Below are 24,812 nucleotides of genomic sequence, written 5' to 3'. Positions count from 1 at the left end.
CGACCATCCGTGCCTGCGCAGTTGGGGGAAGCCGGTGATGCAGTAGCGACGCAAAATGACGCTGTCTCTCTGCGCGTGCGCAGCGGGCCCGGGCGGGTTCAGATCCCCATTTGCACTCCACACACACAAAAAGAGGGGGGGGGGGGGGAAAGAGGGGGGGGGGGAGAGGGGGGGGGGGGGTGGGGGGGGAGGGAGAGAGGGGGGGGGGGGAGAGAAGTGGAGGGAGAGGGGAGAGGGAAAGGGATTATCTTTAGTGAGATTGCAAAATTAAGATAGGTTTTTCAGCAATTATATTTTCTCCTCCATATGAATAATATCAAACAAAAGAACTGATTTCTTTTCCTTGATAACAATACTGAAAATATGTATTCCATAGTTTGTGACTTTCATTTTGCATCATATTTTTAATGTGCACACACTAACACAGTCGAACAGAAACAAGCAATCAAATCAACACACAAAACATTTTCTAAAAAAAGGTTTTATTTACTGCAAAAAATTGCAGTATTTTATTTGCAACGTTTGCATGCTCCTTTATAACATTTTACCTAACATTTTACAGTACAACTTGATTATTAAAACAAGGACAGCTTCAATTCTTGATTAAAAAAATCTATACAACCATGACCCCAATCATCCCATTCCAACCACTCATTACTCAGTCTGAAGAAGGGTTTCGGCCCGAAACGATGCCTATTTCCTTCGCTCCATAGATGCTGCTGCACCCGCTGATTCTCCAGCACTTTTGTCTACCTTTGATTTTCCAGCATCTTAGATACTCATTACTCTTGACTCAACCAAAATTATTTCTGAAATATTGGTCATATATTTGGTGCAGAAATGCTCCAAAATAAGGCTCAGAATGCACCAGAGAGCATCTAAACCCCGGCCGCAAGGGTCTTTGAGCTTCACGCTTGTGATATGCGTTGCATGCACTTATTTCACGCAAGATTTTTGTAATCCTGCCATGCCACCAGCTTTTTGAAAAGCTTCGTATGGGCCTGGTGTATAATATCTTTGACACTGTCATGTGCCTTTCTTACATATGCTGTCACAACGCACTGTAGTCTCTCAACAACACTTCAGTAATTTTCCTTGCCCTCCATTTCAGAATAACAGTGTTTTAAGCCGATAACTCGACACTAGCACTGGCAATAAATAAAAAGCGCAGCTTTCCTGCCCGTGTCTCATTGGCCATGTTCGGCTGCACATCGGTGTGAAACTGGTGTACTCTTCCATCTTCCTCTCATCGTGGGGGTGGCGGATTGGGAGGGGCCTCACAAGTGGAATAGCCTAGGGCCTCTCTTCATCTAAATCCGGCCCTGGCTGCAGCGCAACAGAATATATAAAACATAGTATGTTAGATAGATATGCCAATTGACTATACATGTACAGTGAAAACTGAAAGCTGCTCGTGTGTAGTATATACACACAATTAGCACAAAAAAAAGAGATACATAAACACGTAAAACAGAAGTGGAGATGGGGGGGGGGGGGGGGAAAGGTGCACAAACGCTGCGGCGCTACATTCATATATACATATATACAGATGGAAGTCCGTGTTGGGCGGTGTAGTCAGTGCATGTGTGAATTTGAATTTATAGCAGATATAATTCTTCAACTATTCCTAATGTCTGTTTAGTGCTGGATTTGACGCTGCACCATACTTTCCAGAGGGCAGCAGGTAAAAAAAAGTCCAAACGGAGAATGGGAGCTGTCAGGGAGCATCTTCTTTGCCCTGCTAAGGCAGCGGGACAGATAGATGTTCGGGAGGGGAGAGGGAGCCAATGATCCTCTATTGGTTACCAGCCTCTCCCAGTGTCTGCAGTGGTGCAGCTGCATACCATGCTGTAATGCAGTATGTCAGCAGGCTCTCGACAAATGTTATGACAAATGAGAGAGAAAGGAAAAGCTCAGTGTGTATACACACACACATACTCACAACACGTACATACATACAACACGTACACACATACAACACGTACACACATACAACACGTACACGTACAGTGCAACATAACCTTATTGTATGACAAAGCACACGCGAGGAGTCGTCTATTCCCGAACTGTTGTCCCTCTTGTTAACTTGTGTTTCTTACCTTATTCTTCTCTTTCTTAATGTTCTTTTAGTGCAGCCTTGACACCGACACCAACTTTTCCGAATATGTAAAAAAAATATGTGGAGAAACATCTCATCTGTGGATAGAAATGGACATGAATTTTCGGCCTGCCGCTCCGAGTTTATTTGACCAAAATCCCAGTATCTGCAGTCTTTGCGTCTCAATTTTATTTTTGAGCTTTCGTTTAATGAAGCTATTTTGAGGAATAAAGAAAAGTCGGTTGTACTTGGCGCCTCTATAATCTTTGGTACTTACTGCCCTGCGAGTTATTTTGACGCCGGCAGATGGCGCGTCCACGGTTCCCGGCAGGCAGGAGGGAGGGAGGATGGGCCTTCCGCTCAGCGGGCAGGGGAGGAGGGAGGGAGGATGGGCCTTCCGCTCAGCGGTTGCCAGGGGAGCCTGAACCCGGCGGGAGGGAGGGAGGGAGGATGGGCCTTCCGCTCAGCGGTTGCTAGGGGAGCCTGAACCCGGCGGGAGGGAGGGAGGAGTCGCGTAGTGACGGCCATCTTTGATGTTGGCCGCTCCGATCCAGTCCGGCCCTCGACCCTGACCTGACGAGCGCAGACCCTGCGGCGGTGTTGATATCAACGGGGACTGAGACGGTTCCTAGAGGTAGATATATCTGGGCGGCGGCGGCGCGGGTGGGGGCGGTCAGTGAACATGTGGTCAACATGGCCCGAAACGTTACCTATTTCCTTCGCTCCATAGAAGCTGCTGCACCCGCTGAGTTTCTCCAGCATTTTTGTGTACCTTCGATTTTCCAGCATCTGCAGTTCCTTCTTGAACACATGTGAAGTCAACATGCTTTGCCGGGCTTGCGTGTTGCTGTAGCTGCGGGGTCCGGGGATGGGTAGAAAGGGACTGCAGGCGGTGGTTTACACCGAAGCCAAGATACAAAATGCTGGAGTAACTCAGCGGGTTAGGCAGTATCGCTGGAGAGAAGGAATGAGTGACCCTCGGGTCGAGACTCTTTTTCAGACTGCAGAAAATAAGCTATAGGGTCTTTGGACTGCAGGTTTACCTGATGTGATCCCCTCTGCAAAGAACACCTGGCGAGAAGGCAGGCACTTCAAGTAGCAATGTTAGAAAATTTTGAGATTTTAAAAATCAAGCCTGCAATTTATCCCATCAGATAAAGCATAAAAATAAGTTTAATTTGACACCTAATTCACTTTCATATCTCAAGTATTTAAAAAGTTATGGCCATTTTCATAATCGGAAATTAGCATCTTGTTCCCTATTGATTTTCTATGAACATAACAAAAAAGCTGAAAATTAAGAGAACTGAATGAAATTTTCAGTTATCATAGATTGTAGCATTCTGAAACAAATATAAAATAATCTTACTTGGATGACCTGAAATTAAAGCATATAATTAGTTAGTTACCTAATTGTAGCTAATTCCAAACTTCAATTACTAGATCTAAACATCTATCCATTTCTTAATAAATGATTAACATTTTAAAATAGCCTAAGTGTCCAAATAATATTCACAAACAATTCACAATAAAACATGATTTTTAAATCTCATTTACATTAATTTATAGGCCAAATGGAAGGAATTTAGTGTTTAATTGCTGTAAATTAAAGTCCATTTAAATCAGCTTTCTAGTGGGATCCTGTGAACGCGCTGGTTTAGAACGTTCACATTGCGGTAGATTTGTGCCCTCAAATGCCCAGAAAAATACTGCGGGATATAATGGGCCCAAAATTAGCTACTCGCAACTTTAAACTTTGTATAAAGGGATCTTAAGAAGCCCTTTTTAACGTAAAAATAAACAGCCTACCTTCCGTTTTACCCTGTATGAGATCTGGCCCGTTGTCGGCGGTCGGGGGTTTAGAGGTTAATTTTTAACCTACTATAACAATTAAATAAAGCTCTTAAAACTAATAATAGCTCAAGCGAGGGGATCTTCCAGCGATTTTTCGTTAATAATTAACTAGGCTGAAAAACCTCGATTTGAACAGCCTAGGGAAAATCGTGACCTGCCCCCCTCTAAACGGCGCCAAAATCGCGCACACGGGCTGGGACATATCCTCAGCGACGCTTCAGGTACGTTTTGCAACATACCTACTTCAAGGCCACAACTAAATGCTTTCTCGCAAATTAATTGTTGAAGCTGGGTTTGAAAACGAGTCAAGTGTGTTTAATTGTCATATACAATGGGATTGTGAGATTCTTACTTGCTGTGACTTCATTTTCCCCCTCTATTAGTAGCATTAACCTTGCTGAGCTTTTCCAGTTTCTGCAGTTCACCTTTATTTTGTTTGGAAATGCGGATGTGTCGTATTGTTCCGTATCAATTGAGAAATATACTTACGCCATTAACAATTATGGGATTGCGGGAGGGGGTGTATATATTGCAAGTCCTATCTCCAAAATTAGGTATGTTGATTTCAGTACATTATAGAACAGATAAATCCAGTTATTGATTGAATGTCATAGTTGTACAGCATGGAAACAGGCCCTTCGGCACGACTGACCATGTAAACCAACATGCCTAATCTACACTAGTCCCACCTGCCCTCATTAGGCCCATATCATTCTAAACCTATGTTATCCATTTATCTCTCCAAATGTTTTTTTAATATTGTGATAGTATCTGGCTCAACTACCTCCTCTGGCAATTTGTTCTATATACCACCGCCCTTTGGGTAAAAACATTGGCCCAATTCCTGATTCTTGGCTCTTGGAATAAGGTACTGTGCATTTGCCTTATCTATTTTTCTCACAATTTTATATACCTCTATAAGATCACCCCTCATCCTTCTGCACTCCAAGCAATAAAGTCCTAGCCTGCTTAAAGTCGCCCAATAGCTCAGGCCCTCGATTCCTGGCACCACCCTCTTAAATCTTCTCTCCATCTTTCCAGCTTAACAACATCTTTCATATAACAGGGTGACCAAAACTGAACACAATACTACAAATGTGGCCTCACCAATATCTTATACATGTCCTCCTAACTTCAATACTCAGACTGATGATGGCCAAGTCTTCTTGACCACTATCTACCTGTGACACTACTTTCAAGGAACTATGTACCTGCATTCCTAAATCCCTCTGCCCTATAACATTCCCCAGAGCCCTACCTTTCACCGTGTAGGTCCTCCCTGGTTAGTTATCCCAAAATACAATACCCCACACTTCTCTGAATCCATGGTTGATTCCATCAACCATCCCTCAGCCCACCTGCCGTACTGTTCAAGATCCTGCTGTAATTTTTGACAACCATCTTCGCTATTTACAATACCACCTACTTTAGAGTCATCTGCAAACTTACTAATCATGCCTTGTCCAAATCATTTCTATAAATGACAAACAGCAATGGGCACAGCACTGAACCCTGAGAAACACCACTTATGGCCTCTGAAAAACAACCATCCCCCATCACCTTCTGCTTCCTTGCATGAAGCCAATTTTCTATCCAGTTCCAGAGCAGCTTACCATGCAGACCCTTGACAAATGCCTTGCAGCAATATACGTCTGCAGCTGTGCCCTCATTGAGCTTTTTGGTCACTTAGTCAAAAAACTCAATCAGATTGTTCAGTCTCTTTCCATTTTCTAGTTGTTTGTTGCTGGAGTCAGCAGATGCATTCATTTTAGCTTTTAAATTAGAAAATAATAGTACTGGGATTTTAACTGAAGTCCCATCACGTAATAATATTTCTCCAAGAGATTAGAGAATATGTTAAACATAACATATATTTTGAAATGGGTATGATATATTGTGAAGAACTGAGTTATTTTGATAAGTGCATGCAGCATGTGCATAGTGTCTGCATCTACTTAATTTTGCAAATCATGTCTGGTCGAGTTTATTGCCATATGCACAAGAACGGTGAGGTCTAAGACTGAAAATCTTGTTTGCAGCAGCATCGTAAGAACATAGGCTCCAACAACACACATATTATAAATTATACAAGACAGTAAAAAAAGTAGTAGTGTGCAAAAACAGTACATTTGTGGAAGGTACAATAGTACAATTTTTTTTTTAATTTCAAAGTAGACTTTATTCAGGTAATAACTATATACAATACATGAGACGTGCAAAAAAATTCATCCGACGTTTATGGAGGCTATACCAATTATTCAATACAGTCTACATACATTGCTCACATTTCACAAATCTATCCTCCACCCTCATGTGGCCCACTGGCGTGGAATCCCTTCCCTTATTTTGAGGGGCGTCTCAACCACGCCCTTCTCCCCATGTCCAGCAGCGGAAGGAACCTAGACTGTTGTCCTCCCCCACCGAGCTTCAGTGCGTCCCTCAGCATGTACTCCCGCAGTCTGCAGCGGGCCAGTTGGCAACATTCCCCGACGGACATCTCGCTCCGCTGGGTGGTGAACAACGCTCGGGCAGAGCAAAGAGCATCTTTCACCGAGTTGATGACCTTCTAGCAGCACTCGATGTCAGTCTCTGAATGCGTCCCTGGGAACAGTCCGTAAATCACAGAGTCCTCTGTGACAGTGGTTCGGAATAAACCGTGACAAGGACCTTGCAGACCTCTCCAGACTCTCTTTGCAAATTCACACACTACAAAGAGGTGGGCAACCGTCTCCTCTCCATAGCAGCCATCCTGAGAGCAGTGTGCGCTGATAGTGAGGTTCCGATGGTGCAGGAAGGGTCTGACTGGGAGGGGTAATACAGATCCATTGGTGAGGTATGACTAGGATTATGCAGTTCAGTTCAAGAACCTAATTCATCCAAATTGCATACATTTTAATGCCACGCTGGGTCAAGCAATCTTCTAGTTGGGTGCTTTTTGCTATTTTTTAAACCAGGGCCACAAGCCCAGAGTTCAATGTCCAGCTTTCTCCATTGAATGGCCCCACTATAATTTTATTTTATCATTTACACTTGCCCTTTTTGCATAGAGCTTGTGACTGAACGTTCCTGATCTACATGGTCCAATGACTCTGGATAAGCTTAGTGGACTGGAATGTTCTTTTAAAAGAGAATGAGGTGCATGTGCACAAACTATTGATGTTCTTTCCTTTTTTGCAACTATCTTATTTTAATCTTAATTTGCCTTCAGGGTGTCTGAGACTGAAGAACAAGAAACAAGGGAACCATGTCATTAACAGCTGGTTTGAAAACTGATTTTGAGCGGTTGCTTCTGCGCTTTCAGCAGACTGAAAGTGTGCGCTATGAGGAGTTCTCTGCGATCTGGCGAGACATGAAGTTCTCTACTATCTTTTAGTAAGATTTTTTTAATACAATGCAGTTATTAAGGTGTGCACTTCATAGGTGTTGGTTATCCACCTGTGCCCAAATGGCTAAAGTGATGACAGTTGCAAATATATGTTGCCATGAAATGCATCGCATATGAGACTGATCCAGTCTGTGCCTATTCCTACTGAGCACATTTTAACACTGTGTAGTACAGTAACAACTGGAATAACTCAACTGGCTAGGCAGCATCTCACTGAGTTACCCCTGTCCTTTGTGTTCTATTTAAGATTCCAGCATCTGCAGTTTCCTGTGTCTAGATTTCATTACTGGACTGGCTTTGTGAAAGAGAAATCGGGCATGATCAATTGAAGTTTTAACATGTCTGTGGATAGAAGAGAACAAGTAGAAAGCATTTGATAATGTGTATAAAAAAGAAATGATGCTGGTTTAAATGACCTAAATTGTCACCCATTCATTGTCTCCAGAGATGCTATCTGACCCTCTGAGTTATTCCAGCATTTTTTGCCTGCAATTGATAAGGTGTTCCATCAAAAGCTTTAGGTATGGGAGGTAATAAATTAGCATGGGTAGAAGATTGGCTGGCCAGCAGGAAAGAGAGAATGGGAACCCAGTGGGTCTTTTTCTGGTTGTCAAGATAAAATTAGTGGTGTACTCGATTCGATGCTGTGCCCTTAAATTTTTACAATTTATAGAAGTGACATGGTTAAAAGCGCTGAGGATATGATTGTAAATTTGTCAATGTTATAAAGATAGTTGGGAATATAAGTTGCATCCTGATTGTATTTGTGTCTTTCAGTGGGAAAATGGGCAAAACTGATAGCAGGAAGTTCACCAAGGAAGCACTAGCTATGGCAGGTCGATACTTTTCCCCTCCTTACAGCTTTCAAATCCGATTTGGAGGCTTATACCTCCTTTATGGGCTCTACAATACACAGCTTTGTCAGCCTAAGGAAAAGGTATGTGCCGCACTTTCTTTAATGTCAATGCAGTTTTGTATCTATTGCCCTATCAGCTATTCAATGTGGAGATATTTCCATCTCGAGAGAGCCTTGTATTCTTGTCATTAAATATAAAATAGTCACCAATAAACACTAATAGAAAAGAAAAGAGTTTATTCATAGCAGGAAATAATTGCTATGGTGGGCAACCAAAGAGGATGAATAGAAGAGAATGTAGACACAGTTCAAAGAATGGGGATGCGAGAAGGCTTGTGCGGAGTTTAAATACTGGTGTGTTCCTTTTGGGCATTTTAAAGTTCTATTCATGTTATATATTCAAACCGCTTTATTGGTGTGTTGCTGCAAATAAACTGATTGATGTGCCTTTGTCTCCTCACCATCAAAACGAGGGATAGTGAATGGGATACGTAAGAAATTTGGAGATCAATGCTTTTTTTTCCCCTGAATTTGTTGCCATGATGGAGTTTGAACAAAATGCCTTAAATTACATTTGGATATTGAGCACTTGGGATTGTTTTTTTTAACAGATAAGGATAGCATTGAAGAATTGGGATGAGGTGCTCAGTTGCCAAGAGGAAATGGTGAACGCAGAACATTTTGATGCTGTTTATATTCTGAACAAACTTCTAAATGACAAAGCCTTCCATTTCACAGCAATGCCAGCATTGGTAGGTACCAGTTAAGGGTCTATTGTTTATCAAAGTTTGAACTCTGCAAATTGGTATTGGTTTATTATTGTCATTTGTACAGAGACACATTGAACAGGTCTTGTTTTTAAGTGTTCTCGGAAAATCATACTATATGTGAGTACAATCAATGCACATACAAGTACAACAGTTGTTGCAAAGAGAAAAGAAAGAGAGTGCAAAATAAATTGAAGAAATGTAGATTAATATATTTCTAAAGGTGAGATGAGAAAGATTCAGATATCAGGACTACATCCTTGGCTACTAAGAGGTATTGTATCAGGATTTAAAGAAAGGCAGCAAACTCCTATCTGTTTTAATGGAAACATCAAGCTCATCGACCTCATAGAATCATAGAGGCATACAGCAGGGAAATAGACCCTCAGACAATTCTGTACAAGCTGGTACCGATACTACAGGTGCACAACCTTTTATCCGAAAGCCTTGGGACCAGACACTTGTCGGATTTCGGACATTTTCGGATTTCAGAATGGAAGATTTTTAGCGTAGATTAGGTAGGTAGCGCGGGTGGCTTGAAAAGTCTGGAGCAGCTGCCTCCTCCCCGGAGACCGGGAGAATCATTGCATAAATGTTAGTTAGTTAGTTAGTTTGTTGGAAACGTTTAATCATTTCCCCCCACATGTTTTTTATATTTCTCATACACATTTACAGTCCCATACCTACCTGGTCTCCCAAAGGGGCTCTGTCCGGACGGGCGGCTAGATGCAGCTCCGAAGCAATTGTTCCCGATGCAAAATCCAAGCTCGTACTTCCCACGCGATAATTAGGGAAATCCAGGACAAGCCGGGTCCCCAGCGAGAATGTCGGGAGTCGGCGGCATCGCAGCGCTGGGATATCCGGGGAGCGGGCAATGCCTTACCGAGTCGCCGTGCGGCAAGCTCCGGAGCGCTGTGGCCGCCTTTTCCAACATTCGCGGAGCGTCGCTGGATTTGGAGCCGCGGAGCTGGAACTCGTCGGCCGCGGGCTGCGTAGTTGAGCTCCGACCCGTTCACTCTGGCTGCGCGGCTCCAAATCCAGCGACGCTCCGCGATGTTGTGTGTAGCGGCCACAGCGCTCCGGAGCTGGCCGCACGGCGACCCGGTAAGGCATTGCCCGCACCCCGCTGGTATCCCAGCGCTGCAACGCCGCCCACTCCCGACATTCGCGGAGCTGGGGCGTCCGGGCGCGCGCTGGATTTGGAGCGTCTCGCAGCCATAGAGTTGAATCGGAGCTGCAACCGGCGCGAACCCCGCTGCCCCACCGCCACAGCGCTGCGGAGCTTACTGCCGGCACCCGGTAATTTGACCGCTCCCCGCCTCTCCGTTTTAGGGGACTAAGAATCAAGTTTACCCGTTGACCCCCCTTCACATAAAAGAATCCAAACTACTGACTAACATTTAAGCAATGAGCAGGGAAATCTCCCGGTCTCAGGGAGGAGGCAGCCGCTACTGTAGTACAGACCTGGGTTGACCTTGGGTCGTTTCGGGTCAAGTTTGGCGCCAAACGCGAGCTTTGGTGTGCAGACGACATCTGGAAAAAATGGCCGGTTTTCGGAGCTTTTCGGTTTCTGGAACACCGGATAAAAGGTTGTGCACCTGTATTCCCATTATCCAGCAATTGGCTTTTGTCGTCTTTGCGGTAACTTATCCAAATGCTTCTTAAATTTGTACGAATACTTGACTCCCACTTCAAGCAGATTTCTAGATTTCAAACATCCTCTTGGAGGAAAAGAAATCTTCATATTCTCTAAACTCACGTTGCATTATCTTTAAACCTCAACCCTTCATATATAGACACCTCATTAAAGGTTAGAATAATACAGCACAGATCAGGCCCTTCGGCCCAACTTGCCCATGCTGACTAGGACGCCTGATCTGTACTAGTCCCACCTCCCTGCGTTTGGCTCATATCCCTCTAAACTTTTCCTATCCATGTGCCAAGAGGAATGTACCCAGAAATAGTTTATTTCTAACTTCATGTCTCATATCATTTTGTGCACCTCAATCAAGTTCTGCACTTCAACCTATTCTTCAGTGTCGTTAAAACAAACTCAGCAAATCCAGTTCTCTCTTCAGAACTGATGTGCTACATCCAGGCAACATCTTGGTGAATCTGCAACCTCACCCACGGAGATACTAGAGCAAGAGCAAGATGGTCCACTCGGCGAAAAAGCAGTAGTAGGTCATGGGTAATTTTAGCGCCATCTTGGAAATCGGCTTCCGTCATGGCGTCCACATCTACAAGCATAGCGTGCTGTTCTGCTATAAATTGCTCGAATCGCCAATGTAGGCGACATTACCTCTCTTCAGGTTTCCCACCTGTGATGTGATTGCTGCAATGGGAATCATATCTCACTTTTTGCAGTGAAGAGGAGAGCTACAATTGGCACGGGTTGGACGTTTATTTGTGACATGGTTCTGCTGTATGCGAGAATGTGTCGATTCTGAATTAGAATTCACAATATATCAATTATAAAATGTAACCAAAACGGAAAACTCATGGGCGCAGTCAAAGGGAAGTTTTTATTACTGGCTAGAAAGGGGGGGGGAGCGTGTATTGATGCACGGGGTACCGTCAAACAAATGTTCGTCGATAAGACACAAAAAGCTGAAGTAACTCAACGGGACAGGCAGCATCTCTGGAGAGAAGGAATGGGTGACGTTTCGGTCGAGACCCTTCTTCAGACGAACAAATGATAGTGTCCCCTAAAAGGTTACAATCATTCGCTCATCTGATCGTATCAGATCATCGGTCAAAACAATGAATTTCCTGATGAGGATTTTCTCTTCACCAACATATTGCCCCAACACAGCGAGGAATATCGACACCATAGAGCGACCGTTTTTGTTTTGTCCAGAATTAGTGGAGTTAAAAGGGTTAAAGTTGTTCAGTTCTTGCAATATTTGAAGCGTTTGTGTTAAATTGCTTCCCATTCATTAGAGCAACAGCTGAGATGTATCATACGCACCCGAGTGCCTATTAGATTGGTAGACGGATGAACTAATGTGCTAGACACAAAATGCTGGTGTAACTCAATGGGACAAGCAGCACCTCTGGCAGGGAGAAAAACATTTAAAAAGAAAATTAACAAAATTATGAATTTTGTAGATGAGCGATATCACACACACACACACACACACACACACACACACACACACACACACACACACACTGTCCCCCTATAACACTGATTAAACCAAAGATCATAGAAGGCTAAGATCGACCACTCTTGCGAAATCCAATGGACTGACGCGAATTAAACTGCGAGAGGCTTAACGGAAGTAGGAGTCGAATTCCAAAAATGGCGGAGGTTCCGCTCCGTTGTGTACTACAGTCAGTCCATTGGATCTTAGCCTTCTCCGATCTTTGCTCACCAGTGCCACACTACAGGAAGGGCATGGTTGCATACAATACTTTATTGAGGAATTCGGTCTAGGAATAGTAAGTCTTCATATACTTATCAGGTTCTGGTTATTGCTGCTGATCTTTATCTTCTTTCACTGGTTCTTTTCTCAAACTGGATAATAATACACCAGTATACAACTAGGTAAGATAATTTTAAAATACTCCTTGGGGGAGAAATGCTGAGAAATTGCTTTTCATTCCTATTTTTCAGCTCATTTACAATCGAAAGAGAAAAAAAATTCCCAATGAAGATGTGAATGAGAATTTACGGGAAAAGTCTAATCTGATATCTGAACTCATTAATGCCGAGGCTTTGGAGGTATGACCTTAATGGGGAATGATTTGGGCTGAAACTGGAGATTACAGTTTGTAAAAAAAAAAAATACAAGGCAATAATTGCAGATGCCGGATTACAAAAAATGACACAAGGTGTTGGAGTAACTCAGTGGGTCAGGCAGCATCTCAGGAGAGGAGAACATGGATAGGTGAACTTTCAAGTTGGGACCCTTTTTCATACTGAATGAGGTGGTAGTGGTGGGGGGGGAGGGAAACTGGAAGGGAGACATAGCCTGATGAGTGATAGTTGGATACAGGTGAGCGGGATTTTTGATAGGCAGATGGTTGGACAAAGGCCAGAGATGAAAAGGCAAATCGTGTGAGATAAGGATAGAAGAGGTAGGACTTGCAAAGCCAGAGGGCGGAATATTGGTGGAAGAAGGTAGGGGAGAAACAGACGTAAGTCCAGGTGGGGTTGGGGGCGGGGATGTTTGTAAGTTAGTTAATATAATGTCATTATGGATGCAAGTGATCTGTAGTTTTCATTGCAATGAGAAATGTGGACAGTTGTTGAGAGAAGGAACACAATGACATTTTTCCCTGGACAGGGAAGGGAATTTTTTTAATCTTCTGAACAATGACATGGAAATAATTAATTTTTCCCCTTGTTTCTGTTAAAGGAATTAACAAATGTACATGAACACTATCAAGCCATGAAGCATACGATCTCTGCAAACAAAACACAGCTGGACAAAGCACTAAGTTTAATTCGAGGGAACTTTGTGTCTGATTTGAAGAATATTGCATTGAATTTTCAACAGTGGCAAGAGAATAAGGTAAAATTATTTGTGCAATTGTATGCAGTATATACTTTTTTCAGTACAAGGTACATTAAAACTGTTTAGAATTGAACAAGGTACAACGAAAGCAGAGGTCGATGTTCATAGGCGACTTCTTTGTATCCTTGGCGTATGAAGTGAGAAAACAGAATAATTCTTTATATCTATGCTCCCACCTGAATCACAGAGAGATAAATGCTACAGCACAGAAACTGTTCATCTGGCTGACCAAATGAGTCATTGTCATGTCTGAACCAGAGCAATTAAGCTTGTCGTTCTCTCCTCCCACCCCTTCCCCACTCTCCCTGAGGCTTTAGAAACATTTTTATTTCACAAATTCATTCAGCACTTTTTGAATGTTATAGTTGAATCCTCTTTCACTTCTCAGTGCATTCCAATTTGAAATAAACAACAATTGTTATGCCTTTTGAGAGTTTTTATTGATCATCTGATAATGTTGACCTTTCCAGCAAGAGATCTTTTCTCTCTACTGTGCCAAAACCCCGCATGGTTTTGAATATCTCTTCTCAACCTTCTTTGTTTAAAAGAGAGCAACCAATTTTTCTTGTTAATTCATACACATAAGGTCCTTTATTCCTGGAACCATTCTGATAAGCTGATTCTGCAATTTCTAAGTACTTCACATTTTTCCTAAAGTATGATACAGAGAACTGTACACAATATTCTAGTTATGGTCAAACCTATGTCTTGTAAACGTTTATTATGACTTTGCACTTGTGCTTTGTCTGTTCATGAAACCCACCACTTTTTTTGATTTTAACCTCTTTCTCACTCTGTGCGGCGGCTCCTACATTTTTTGCTATCTTCCTTCCTGTTAGGACTTTCCTTTTTTGTTTAATTTCTTCTTCTAGTTTTCTGTTCCTTAATGCGGTTCATAAGATCCCTGTAAAGATGTGCATGTGAGCATTGATGTACAGAGGTATCTTGGGCAGAAAGTCCTAGACTCTTGAAAGTTGCACAACAAGTAGATAAGGTAGTAAATAAGGCATATGATATCTGTTGAGTATAAAAGTGGAGAAATCATATTCTATCTAAAACATTGGTCAGGCCATATTTGGAGTATTGTGTGCAGTTCTGGTTGCTGCATTAAAATAAAGATATTGGCACCTGGTACAGTGTGCAACAGTCAATTTTGCTTTCACAGTGTGGAAATGCTTTCAAGAGAGAGCTAGATAGGGCTGTTAAAAATAGCGGAGGGGATATGGGGAGAAGGCAGGAACGGGGATGATCAGCCATGATCACATTGAATGGCGGTGCTGGCTTGAAGGGCCGAATGGCCTACTCCTGCACCTATTGTCTATTGAAATATTCAATACTAGAGTGCATTGATTTAAGGTGAGGGGGGCAAGTTTAAAGGAGATTCATGATGAGTTTTTTTTATACACAATGGTAAATGCTTGGAATGCATTGCCAATGAAGGTGGTGAAAGTTGATACAATAACAACATTTGGACAAGCAGGGGGTAAGGGGATAAGGACCATGCACAGATAGATGGGTCAGTTTAATGTTGGCATCATGGTTGACACAGACATCATGAGTCTCAAGGCCTGTTACCGTTCTGTACTGTTCTATCTTCTAAATTTAAAAAATGTGGAATTGTTTAGATTCTGTAGTATTGCCAGTCTGAAAATATGTTGTGCAAAATGCAGCATTCAGTACGACTACTTCTTATCAAACCAAATAAAACTCTTTTCTCTTTGAAATATCGCAGAACATGAACTTGACTGACCAGTCAGGAATCCCAGTCTCAAAATGTGAAGAACCTGAAGAAGAAAAGGTGAGAATGGAACAACTAAATTGAAAACTGTGGTGTTTGCATGGAGATTTTGAATTTCTCTGATTTCTTGTTACCAAAGGGTGATCTTGTATGGTATCAGAAAATTCAAGACTAGAATGTATTAATTTCTGGCCCTGTGGAGTTATGCCAAATTATTGCATTGTCTCTGTCTTGGTAGTAATGTAAATTATTCACAAATCCTTGCTTTGCTGAATAAGTGGAAATCGGATAGGTTGGTTAAAACTACTCGATTCTTTGCATTAGAAAAATGTTCATTGTATAATTGAGTTTCAAATATTCCATCTTTGCCACTCATTAATAGCTTTTTAGTTATAGTTGTGGCTTCTAACCTTACTGTAAGATCAATGATACAGAGGTGATTTGTATAGTAATTAGTGCCCCTTTGTTTACTTGGCAAAAGTATTGCTGATTGATTTTTCATGACCTTCAGTGAACAGTGTATATAGGATTGGCCTGGGCTAAAATTCGTGTCAGTTCTGTGCTTCATATTCGGCACTTGGCATGTAGAGTTTTGTATGAGTTTAAATCTCAATGAAAATTGAGTTCCACGAGTAAATGAAAGACGCTGAGACATTTATTAAAAGAAATTAAACCTGAATTTAAATGAATATTGAATATACTGCATTGGATGTAGCAAGAGAGACAGTTGTGAGAAAAGCCAATCATGCTTACTATTTAATTAATGCTTTTGATTAATGTTTATTATTAACTAATGTTTTTGAATTTGAATCATAAATATAGGCTCATTATCAAAGCAGTTAAGATGCAGAATTGATAAGATCAATCAGTTGGTTGCAATGTGTTAATTTTGGTTTAGTTATGTGGTCCTAGTATTCCTCAAAAACTGCGGATTTTGACCTGAACCACGGTATCCATTGCCCTCCCTGGCCATTGAACAAAGCTGCGACATGCAATCTCGGTGAACTGAGCAACTGTCGAACTCTGACTTTGCTCACACTGCAGCTAGCTGCGTGCAGCTAGCTGCAGTGTATTTCTATAGCAGAAAACCTCAACCCTCATAATTTTGTTGCCTCTTATTTAGCCCTCCATTTGCTTTAACTACTCAAAAATTGCCTCCATATAAGTGTATAAATCCCATTTACCTATCTGCCTTGTAGAGTTTTCACTAAGGATGAAAATCCATGTTATATGATTAATATTAACCACATGGATAAATATTTACACTTGCTCAACGTCCTTTGATTGTTGGGCTACCAATTCTGACTGTCACTGTAGCAGACAGCAGAGTGGCTTGTCCGTAGTGATTACGGTCATATTATCTTCTTTCGTCAAGATAATTAGTAATACACTATCCCTGAGGTCCCCTAGCATGTTCTTCTCATCCATGAGTTCTGACGTTGTAACTCAGGTTTGGCAGTTCAACTGGCTTGCCACCTGTTCCCGGCCAGCAGTTCTTTCCTATACACTTGTTCTCGAGGCCTTCTTTATTAAGTTGACATGGAGTTTTGATCAAGAGTAAATGGGATTTACTTGCATCAAGGACAGAATCACATTGAGAAGTTGTTTGAAACATCATTCTAGCAGGTAGTGACTTTCTCTGTCGTTGATAAACTCTCTTCCATTCCGGACTCTGGATGAACTTAATATCTCTGAACACACAAAATTGACATTCAAATTGGTGGAGTTCTGGACAATGAAGAAAGCTGTCAAATGATACAATAGGAAATAGTTTGTGGGCAGAGAAATGGTGGACTATGGCATGTTGCACTTTGCGATGTCAAATGTTAGGGGAAAGTAAACAGGACCTCTATTGAAGTATAGAGGGATCCATGGATCTGGAAGTCCTTGACTCTCTGAAAGTAGCCACGCAAGTAGATAATGTGGTAAAGGAGAATTATGGTATGCTCGCCTTCATCTGTCGGGACATTGTGTAGAAGAGTCAAGATGTAATGTTGCAACTTTATAAAACTTTGATTATGCAGCATTTGGAGTAGTGTGTGCAATTTTAGTTGCCCCGTTACAGGAAGGATGTGGATGCTTTCGAGAGTGCAGAAGAGGTTCACAATGATGCTACCTGGATTAGAGGATATTAGTTATAGGGAGATGTTGGACAAATTTGGATTATTTTCTTTGGAAGATCAGAAGCTGGGGAGAGATCTGATAGAGGTTCATAAAATTGAGAGGCATAGATAAGGAATCTTTTTTCCAGGGTGGAAATGTTAAATGCTTGAGGGCATAGGGAGAATATTTTAAAGAGATGTGTGGGATTATTTTTTAACGGTTGTGGGTGCCGTACTCGGGTGATATTGGAAGCAGATGCGATAGTGATGTTTAAGAGCCATTTAAATAAGCTCCTGAATGTGCAGAGGTTAGAGGGACATGGATCATGTATTGGCAGAAGGGATTAGTTGTGAAGGGATGTGGCATTGTGTTCAGTACAGGTATTGCGGGCCGAAGGGCTTCCTGTGCTGCACTGTTCTTCATTGTAAGAATTCTAAGACAGTTGTCAGTGAGCAGCTGAACCCCCTACACATTCTTCACCAACCATCTATGTTGAGGTGTCTCCGTCTCCCTTCCCATTTTACATATAAATTCTGTTCTTCAAAAGTATTGACCATTTTTGCCTTAGTAGACGATGTAAGGTGGAAGAACAAGATAATAAATTAATTTGTTAATCTAATCTGTATTTTCATAATTGGTACATGACAGCAAATGATTCATTGATACTTTGGACATTTGATAAATGTGGAGACAAAAGTTTAGTATAAATTTGTAGCAGTTGAGTGCAGGGAATTCCTTGAGTCATAAATGCTCCATCTCTTTCTTCTTGCTAATTTCTTTCTTGCCTACAGTAAATCTAAAAACAAATGACCAGTTTATAGACCATGAACACTCACTGCAGTATTGACTGTCCCAGACTCGCTGTTCATTTACATTGCAAATGTCTTTAAAAACTGGTTCTGGAGCTTTTCTTTTGAACCTTTAGTGCTATTGAAATTGGTTTTATATTGTGTATCAGATACTATGGCAGTTTAGAATTAAAAATGTTAGTTGCTTTCATGTTGTAAGTGTTATTTTATTTACCATTATCAGTGCCTGATATATAAACCAAGGGCTGACAATAACCACGGACTCACTGTGTCTGGCACCTGGTTCAGTCCTGACCTTGGGTGGTATCTGTGTGGAGTTTGCACATTTTCCCTGTGACTGGATGGATTTCCTCTGGGTGCTCCACTACCCCCCCTCCTTTCCATACCAAAGATGCACAGTTTAATTGGTTGCTGTAAATTGCTATGGCAGTGGTTAGTGCTGCTACCTCACAGCTCCAAATGGAGCATGCTGGGATGATGGGTGGGTGTACATGGTTCCTCGAATCAATGCGCAGAATATGCCTTTGGTGGATGCAGTTCTTCACCAATCAGTCCATGTTCCTCTGATCACTTGAGTCACTCTACCGCTCCCTTGCACATCATTGCAGCATCCGTTCATTGATTGGCCATATTGTTTGCTTACATTTTATATTACATGTTTAGTACTGTAAGGTGATAGTTGAAGCGAAGACCTTGTTGCAAATTGTGTTTGGTGAAAAAGAGCAAGGTTGTTCAATACATTGGGTACATTTCCATATCTGAATAAAGTAACTGCTGCAAATCTGTTGGTTTTTCTGTGTGTTTTTACTAGAATAGTGTCAGTGTGGTGTGACCTACAGCAAATCAGTATATTCCTTTTTACAAAGGATGATTGATCTGCTGAAGTACTGGGTGTTACGTAAATCACCTGTACAACAACAGCTTTATATGAACAAAATAGGAGGGGGGGGGAATGCAGGTTTGAGGTTACAGTTAGACCAGCAGATCTGCCAATCTTAATAAATGGCAGAGCAGACATGAGGGGCTAAATTGCCTGTTCCTGCTCTTTGTTCACATTATGTGCATGTAGCTGCAGTAAGTATTATTGACTAAATCTGTGTGGCATATAGTGATATATTTTCTTTGAAGTGAATATGAAAATAATAGTAATTTTAATACTATTTATAATGGAAGGATTTATAACAGAAGGAAAATGCACTCTTCTGATATCAGTGGACAATTGTCTCTTTACTGCCATTAGCATTAGAATGGTGGAAATGTATTAACTTTAGCATTGTTGCAAGTGCGCATGTCTAGTGTGATGCATTTTAGCTGTTTTAACAGATGTATGTACATCATAGACGAATATGGTATTGATGAATAGAAACTAACTAGCAATATTAGCTTGCTGTAATATGCATTCTCTATGTACAATGATTAATTAACGTGATTTTTGTTTCTCAAACAGGGTTTCAAACGTGCACAGACCTTAGCAGAGATAAAGTCAAAATCGTATAATTCCGCAATCAAGGTCTGTGTGCCAGAATCATTTTCTTCACCTACTTATTTATCTCTTATTTAGTAATATTTGCTTTGTAATTGCAAATATAAATATTTAACTTTACTGGATGAAAAACTGATGGTGTATTCTTGGTACAGTCATGATATAGAGTTCACCTAAGAAGACTTGAGATTGAGTTGAGAAATCAGTATTAGAATATATTTCCTTCTAAAGTCACATTTCTTATTAAGGATCTTGGGTAATTAATTTTGTTTAGAATTTTGCTTCTTCATATGAGGTACAAATTGTCTGGATTTAATGTCTTGGTACAGAAATGTTAAAAAAAAAAAACCCATCATGTTGTTGGTTCATGTGATACAAACAAAGTTATTAATTGTTTGAAAATAATATTTTGCATAAAGGTATCCAGATCCAGGCGGCACCGGCAAGTAAAAATAATACCTGACTGCACGAAAGGGAAGAAATCCCCAAAAGTTCATGCCGACAAGAAAGGTAATTTTCAAAGTATTTGAATATGTGTGTTGTCATAGAGTCATACAGCGTGAATTTGCCAACACCAACCAACATGTCCCATCTACACTAGTACCGCTGATCTGCATTCGGCCCATATCCCTCTAAACCTGTCCTATCCATAGTGTTGCAGAGTATACATTCTTTTCAGTACTGCTCTGCAATTGTAGTGACCTCAGTTGTAATATCCAGTGCCCTCCATAATGTTTGGGACAAAGATCCATCATTCATTTATTTGTCTCTGTACTCCACAATTTGAGATTTCTAATAGAAAAAATCACATGTGGTTAAAGTGCACATTTCAGATTTTAATAAAGGCCATTTTTATACATTTTGGTTTCACCATTTCAGGGCACCATAATGTTTGGGACACATGGCTTCACAGGCATTTGTAATTGCTCAGGTGTGTTCAGTGTCCGATTAGAGATGCCACTATAATTTTAGAATTGATCTGTTCCTATGGGTGGTGATTTTTTTTTTCTTGCAACTTTAAAATGATGCCCTGAAAAGATGAGTGGTTCAAAGCAAGCGGGCACTAAGAAGCTAGTATATGCTCAATGAGTTTTGGCGGGATTGCCCTCAGATGCGGTCCCGTGGGTACTTAGAGTTCTTAAGCCATGTCTGTTGTTGACTGCCATAAGTCGTGTAAGGTAGAGAAGGAAACATTATTGCCCATTAGCATGCTTTGTTTTTATAAGGTTTCAGTTGTTTTGTTTCTTCACTTTGGGTCCCGCTGTGTTGAACTTCACCCTTACGGGCACATTGGACACTGAAAATAAATGATCAAGGATGTTTATATTTGTAATTATTTTAATATCTTATTTATCCTAACTAATGTGATATGGTGATTAATTTGAAATGAACTCACAAATAGTAAAAAAGTTTAATGATATTTTATGCTCTTAGTTTCTTCCTGGGAAATGACAAAATTCCATTTAGCGTCAAAGGCTAATTAGACTGAGGCTCTTCAGTCCACCTTGTTCTTGCTGACCAGGTTACATACTGGGCTGGTCCCATTTTACTACATTTGGCCAATAGCTTCTCTTGCTCTTCCTATTCATATCAGTTCAAATGCCTTTTGCATTTCAGTAACTTTTGGGGGGAAAACAGGCCAACTTGTTAGAAAATATTCCACTAAATTTTTTGGAAAGTTTTTACATTGATAGTTGTTTATTGAATTGCGATGAATTTACCTTGAATGTAACATTTTAAAATCCTGTACATTATTGAATAACATAAAATACTGCAGTTTTCTCTTAACTGTTAATTCTAAAGTGGCTCCCAGAAAGATTGATAGCATTTCACAGAGCAGATCAGTTGACTCTATTCCCTGCCATTTGCCCCATCTTTTCTATTAAAAATCAACTTTAAAACTTGAATGGTTTCTGATTGAACCGTTCATGTCCTAACTATACACTGACCTAAACGAAAATGTAATGTCACCTGCTAATCTCTTCCCTTTAATCCTCTGGTGGTAAATTGATAGTGACGGCATTTTACAACGTTGATAGAAATTGCATCCTGATCTCAATCTTGGCATGCTGCTCGAAGAGAGTTCAATATTTTAATCAACAGAGTGCAACACTTTGAGATTTGGTTTTTAAACCTTGTATATTTGTGAAATCCATTCTAGCTTATTAGAATTGGATGGTCAGAATTGTGTACAGTCATGGTCATTGAAGATTCCATCAAATCTATATTATTTGATACAATGCAGTGGAAGAATATTGCACGGTTGCCCTGGAAACTAGGACGAGCAGGCTCAGTATGCCAGTGATAATTCAGACTCAAATAAATATTTTGAATATTAAGTGGGAAGAAGACAAGGAGCAGGAGAACCAGTATTTGCTGCTGATTACATTATCTGCACTCTTGTATCTATTTATTTACTTAGTATCATGGTTTTTTCCAATGTATTCAAAGTGAATTAATTTTCTGGCTACTTCCCATGTTTCATTTATACCGGAGAAAGTGAGTTTAAAGTGATGGTATGCATAACATTTTTAAATATTGATTGGCTGGTAAATTTAGTTATGGCAGATGGAATTTTAATCCCAATAAGTGCAAGGTGATGCACAAGGATAATATATACACTATGAATGGTGGGGCCCGAGAGAATATTGAGGAACAGATGAAGTTTGATGTACAAGTCCATAGATCCCTAAAGGTAGCAGTGTAGGTAAAGCAGTGAAGCAGGCAAGCAAGATGCTGAAGATAGACGCAAAAAGCTGGAGTAAGTCAGCAGGACAGACAGCATCTCTGGAGAGAAGGAATGGGTGAAGTTTTGGGTCGAGACCCTTCTTCAAACAAGATGCTAAACTTCATTAGCCGGTGCATAGAAAATAAGGACACAGAAGTCATGGTACCACCTTTATAAAACTTGTGTATGGTCACAGCTAGAATATTGTGCTGTTGTCGTCGCTACACAATGGGAAGAATGTGAATGCAGTGGGGAGAGTTCAGAGGAGATCCACCAGGACTTTACTTGGAAAGGGGCAACAGTTTAGCTAGGTTTGTTTTCCTTGAGGTGATAGAATGTTTTGGAGTGGAGACACAAATGACTGCTGATGCTGGAATCAAATCCAGAACAAAAAATAAATTGGAAGAATTCAGTAGGTCAAGCAGCTTCTGTGGGGGCAAAAGGAACGTGTTGATGTTTTGGGTGGAGATCATGCATTAGGAAGAGGTTGGGGGAAGATAAAAAATGATCTATATAGAGGAAGTGCAGAGAAGTGATGGGACAGGAACTGATAGGTGACATGAAATTGGAAAATTCAACCATCGACATTGTGCGATACTAGGTGAAATGTGCTTGGCCTTACTTTAGCATTTATTAAATAGGCCTTTGATTGCACAGTAACAGGAAATTGAATGAGATTGGGTAGTTTCCTATAGCTGATGTGCTTCTTTTCCCCATCAAACCATTGCTATTCTTTGTTATCTGTGGTCTTACCATCCCCCTTTTCAACACTTCCCATTTAATGGATGTTCTCTAATAAGTAGATTATTTGTTGTGCTTTGGATTGCAAAGACTGATGCTAAAATTTTGTTTGTATCTAGATACTGCACTATCCAAGAAAAGGCGATAACATTGAAGATAATGGTGAACAATGCATGTCAAATAACCAGAGCTAATACAGTAACCGCTACAGTTTCAGCAACTTCTGCTGAGCAGTCTGGAGAAAAACACTTTCGTAACTGAGTGGTTTAAAACAGCAATCCCATCAGTGCTGGTGGTTTGGATCTAAGTTGCACATTAAAGTGTTATATTGAATTTGTGCTGAAAACAAACAAATATCTTTATCGGCTTTCTAAAACAAATTATAATTAGTATATGGCAAGAAGATGTTTATCGTATCCAAATACTGAATTGTAAGAAGATTCTTGATTTGTTTTCAAGTCTTGCACATGAAATCAATGCTTTTGCCACTCGGGTTAAAGGTATGTAGGTTTTGGGAAATGGTTCACCCTGCCTCCTCTCTCCATCCTATCCCAATTTTAACACACCTATCATTTGCTTGTCAGAGTCACTCAAGTTAGAGTAAAACGTTATATACTGTGTCTCAAGATCCTCTGCACCAGATGAGTATTCTCAGTTTCGCCTGTTGAATTAAATAATAGGTGCAGAATTTCAAATTAAAAAAAAAAAAAAAATTTTAATCTGCATTCTCACTCACACTGAATAAAACCTGTTCCTATTACACATCTTCTCAAATACTCCAACATAGGCTGAATCCTAAAAGTGTGTTTTTTGGCTTTGCATTAATATTTACAACTTAATTTGGCAATGAAATAACAAGCACAGATTAGCTTTTATCACTTGTGAATTAAGTTGTCGACAAACACTCTGAAAAATAAAACGTGGAATTTTACTTTAACTAATTGCCTGTCTATTCCAGCAGTGCATAATAAAGTTGATTTTGTTATTTACCTTTAGCTCATGGTGTGTGAATACTTAGATATGTATTTGTTGATATGTCGAATGACCATATAACCATATAACAATTACAGCACGGAAACAGGCCATCTCGACCCTTCTAGTCCGTACCGAACACATAATCTCCCCTAGTCCCATATACCTGCGCTCAGACCATAACCCTCCATTCCCTTCCCATCCATATAACTATCCAATTTATTTTTAAATGATAAAAACGAACCTGCCTCCACCACCTTCACTGGAAGCTCATTCCACACAGCTACCACTCTCTGAGTAAAGAAGTTCCCCCTCATGTTACCCCTAAACTTCAGTCCCTTAATTCTCATGTCATGTCCCCTTGTTTGAATCTTCCCTACTCTCAGTGGGAAAAGCTTTTCCTCGTCGTCAACTCTGTCTATCCCTCTCATCATTTTAAAAACCTCTATCAAGTCCCCCCTTAACCTTCTGCGCTCCAAAGAATAAAGTCCTAACTTGTTCAACCTTTCTCTGTAACTTAGTTTCTCTGTAACTTAGAATGAGAACCGGCCCAAAGCAAGTATCTCTCAAATATGGCTCTTGTTAGTTGGAATCACAAGCAATTGCAGTAATTAAGATACTGGCAAATTCCCACATCCTAATGAATCCCCTGGTAGCTATGGTTCAATTTGTACTGGAATGTTTAGTGAAGAAGAGACAGTGCTGTTGGTGACAATATAGTGTGGGTGATGATAGAACAGTTTTGCTGCTAATCG

General features: G+C 40.7%; 1 protein-coding gene and 1 long non-coding RNA gene across 2 annotated transcripts; one reads left to right on the top strand and one right to left on the bottom strand.

Moving 5' to 3' along the window:
- Positions 1 to 460: 460 nt before the first annotated feature.
- On the bottom strand, positions 461 to 2,456 carry LOC129700111 (uncharacterized). The gene is made up of 3 exons (XR_008723980.1): positions 2,376 to 2,456; positions 2,100 to 2,196; positions 461 to 1,326 (listed from the first exon to the last, which is right to left on the bottom strand). It is a non-coding gene; the product is annotated as an uncharacterized LOC129700111 (long non-coding RNA).
- A 147-nt stretch (positions 2,457 to 2,603) lies between these two features.
- Positions 2,604 to 24,080, top strand: LOC129700110 (snRNA-activating protein complex subunit 1-like). The gene is made up of 10 exons (XM_055640310.1): positions 2,604 to 2,732; positions 7,161 to 7,324; positions 8,115 to 8,274; positions 8,805 to 8,945; positions 12,580 to 12,687; positions 13,325 to 13,480; positions 15,216 to 15,281; positions 19,581 to 19,643; positions 20,036 to 20,126; positions 23,205 to 24,080. Exons 2-10 carry the CDS (start codon positions 7,197 to 7,199, stop codon positions 23,231 to 23,233), a joined length of 942 nt encoding a protein of 313 aa, XP_055496285.1. The 5' UTR covers positions 2,604 to 2,732; positions 7,161 to 7,196; the 3' UTR covers positions 23,234 to 24,080.
- Positions 24,081 to 24,812: the final 732 nt, after the last annotated feature.

The sequence above is a fragment of the Leucoraja erinacea genome, chromosome 9, assembly GCF_028641065.1.
Source record: "Leucoraja erinacea ecotype New England chromosome 9, Leri_hhj_1, whole genome shotgun sequence".
In the NCBI taxonomy this organism is placed as follows: Eukaryota; Metazoa; Chordata; class Chondrichthyes; order Rajiformes; family Rajidae; genus Leucoraja; species Leucoraja erinaceus.
The sequence above is the reverse complement of the archived record's forward strand: the minus strand, read 5'-3'. Positions and strand labels throughout refer to the sequence as shown.

Coding starts and splice junctions, on each gene's coding strand:
- LOC129700110 (XM_055640310.1), top strand. CDS start 7,197: ATGTCATTAACAGCTGGTTTGAAAACTGATTTTGAGCGGTTGCTTCTG. Junction 15,282..19,580: donor AAGAACCTGAAGAAGAAAAG/GTGAGAATGGAA, acceptor TTTCTCAAACAG/GGTTTCAAACGTGCACAGAC. Junction 19,644..20,035: donor CGTATAATTCCGCAATCAAG/GTCTGTGTGCCA, acceptor TTTTGCATAAAG/GTATCCAGATCCAGGCGGCA.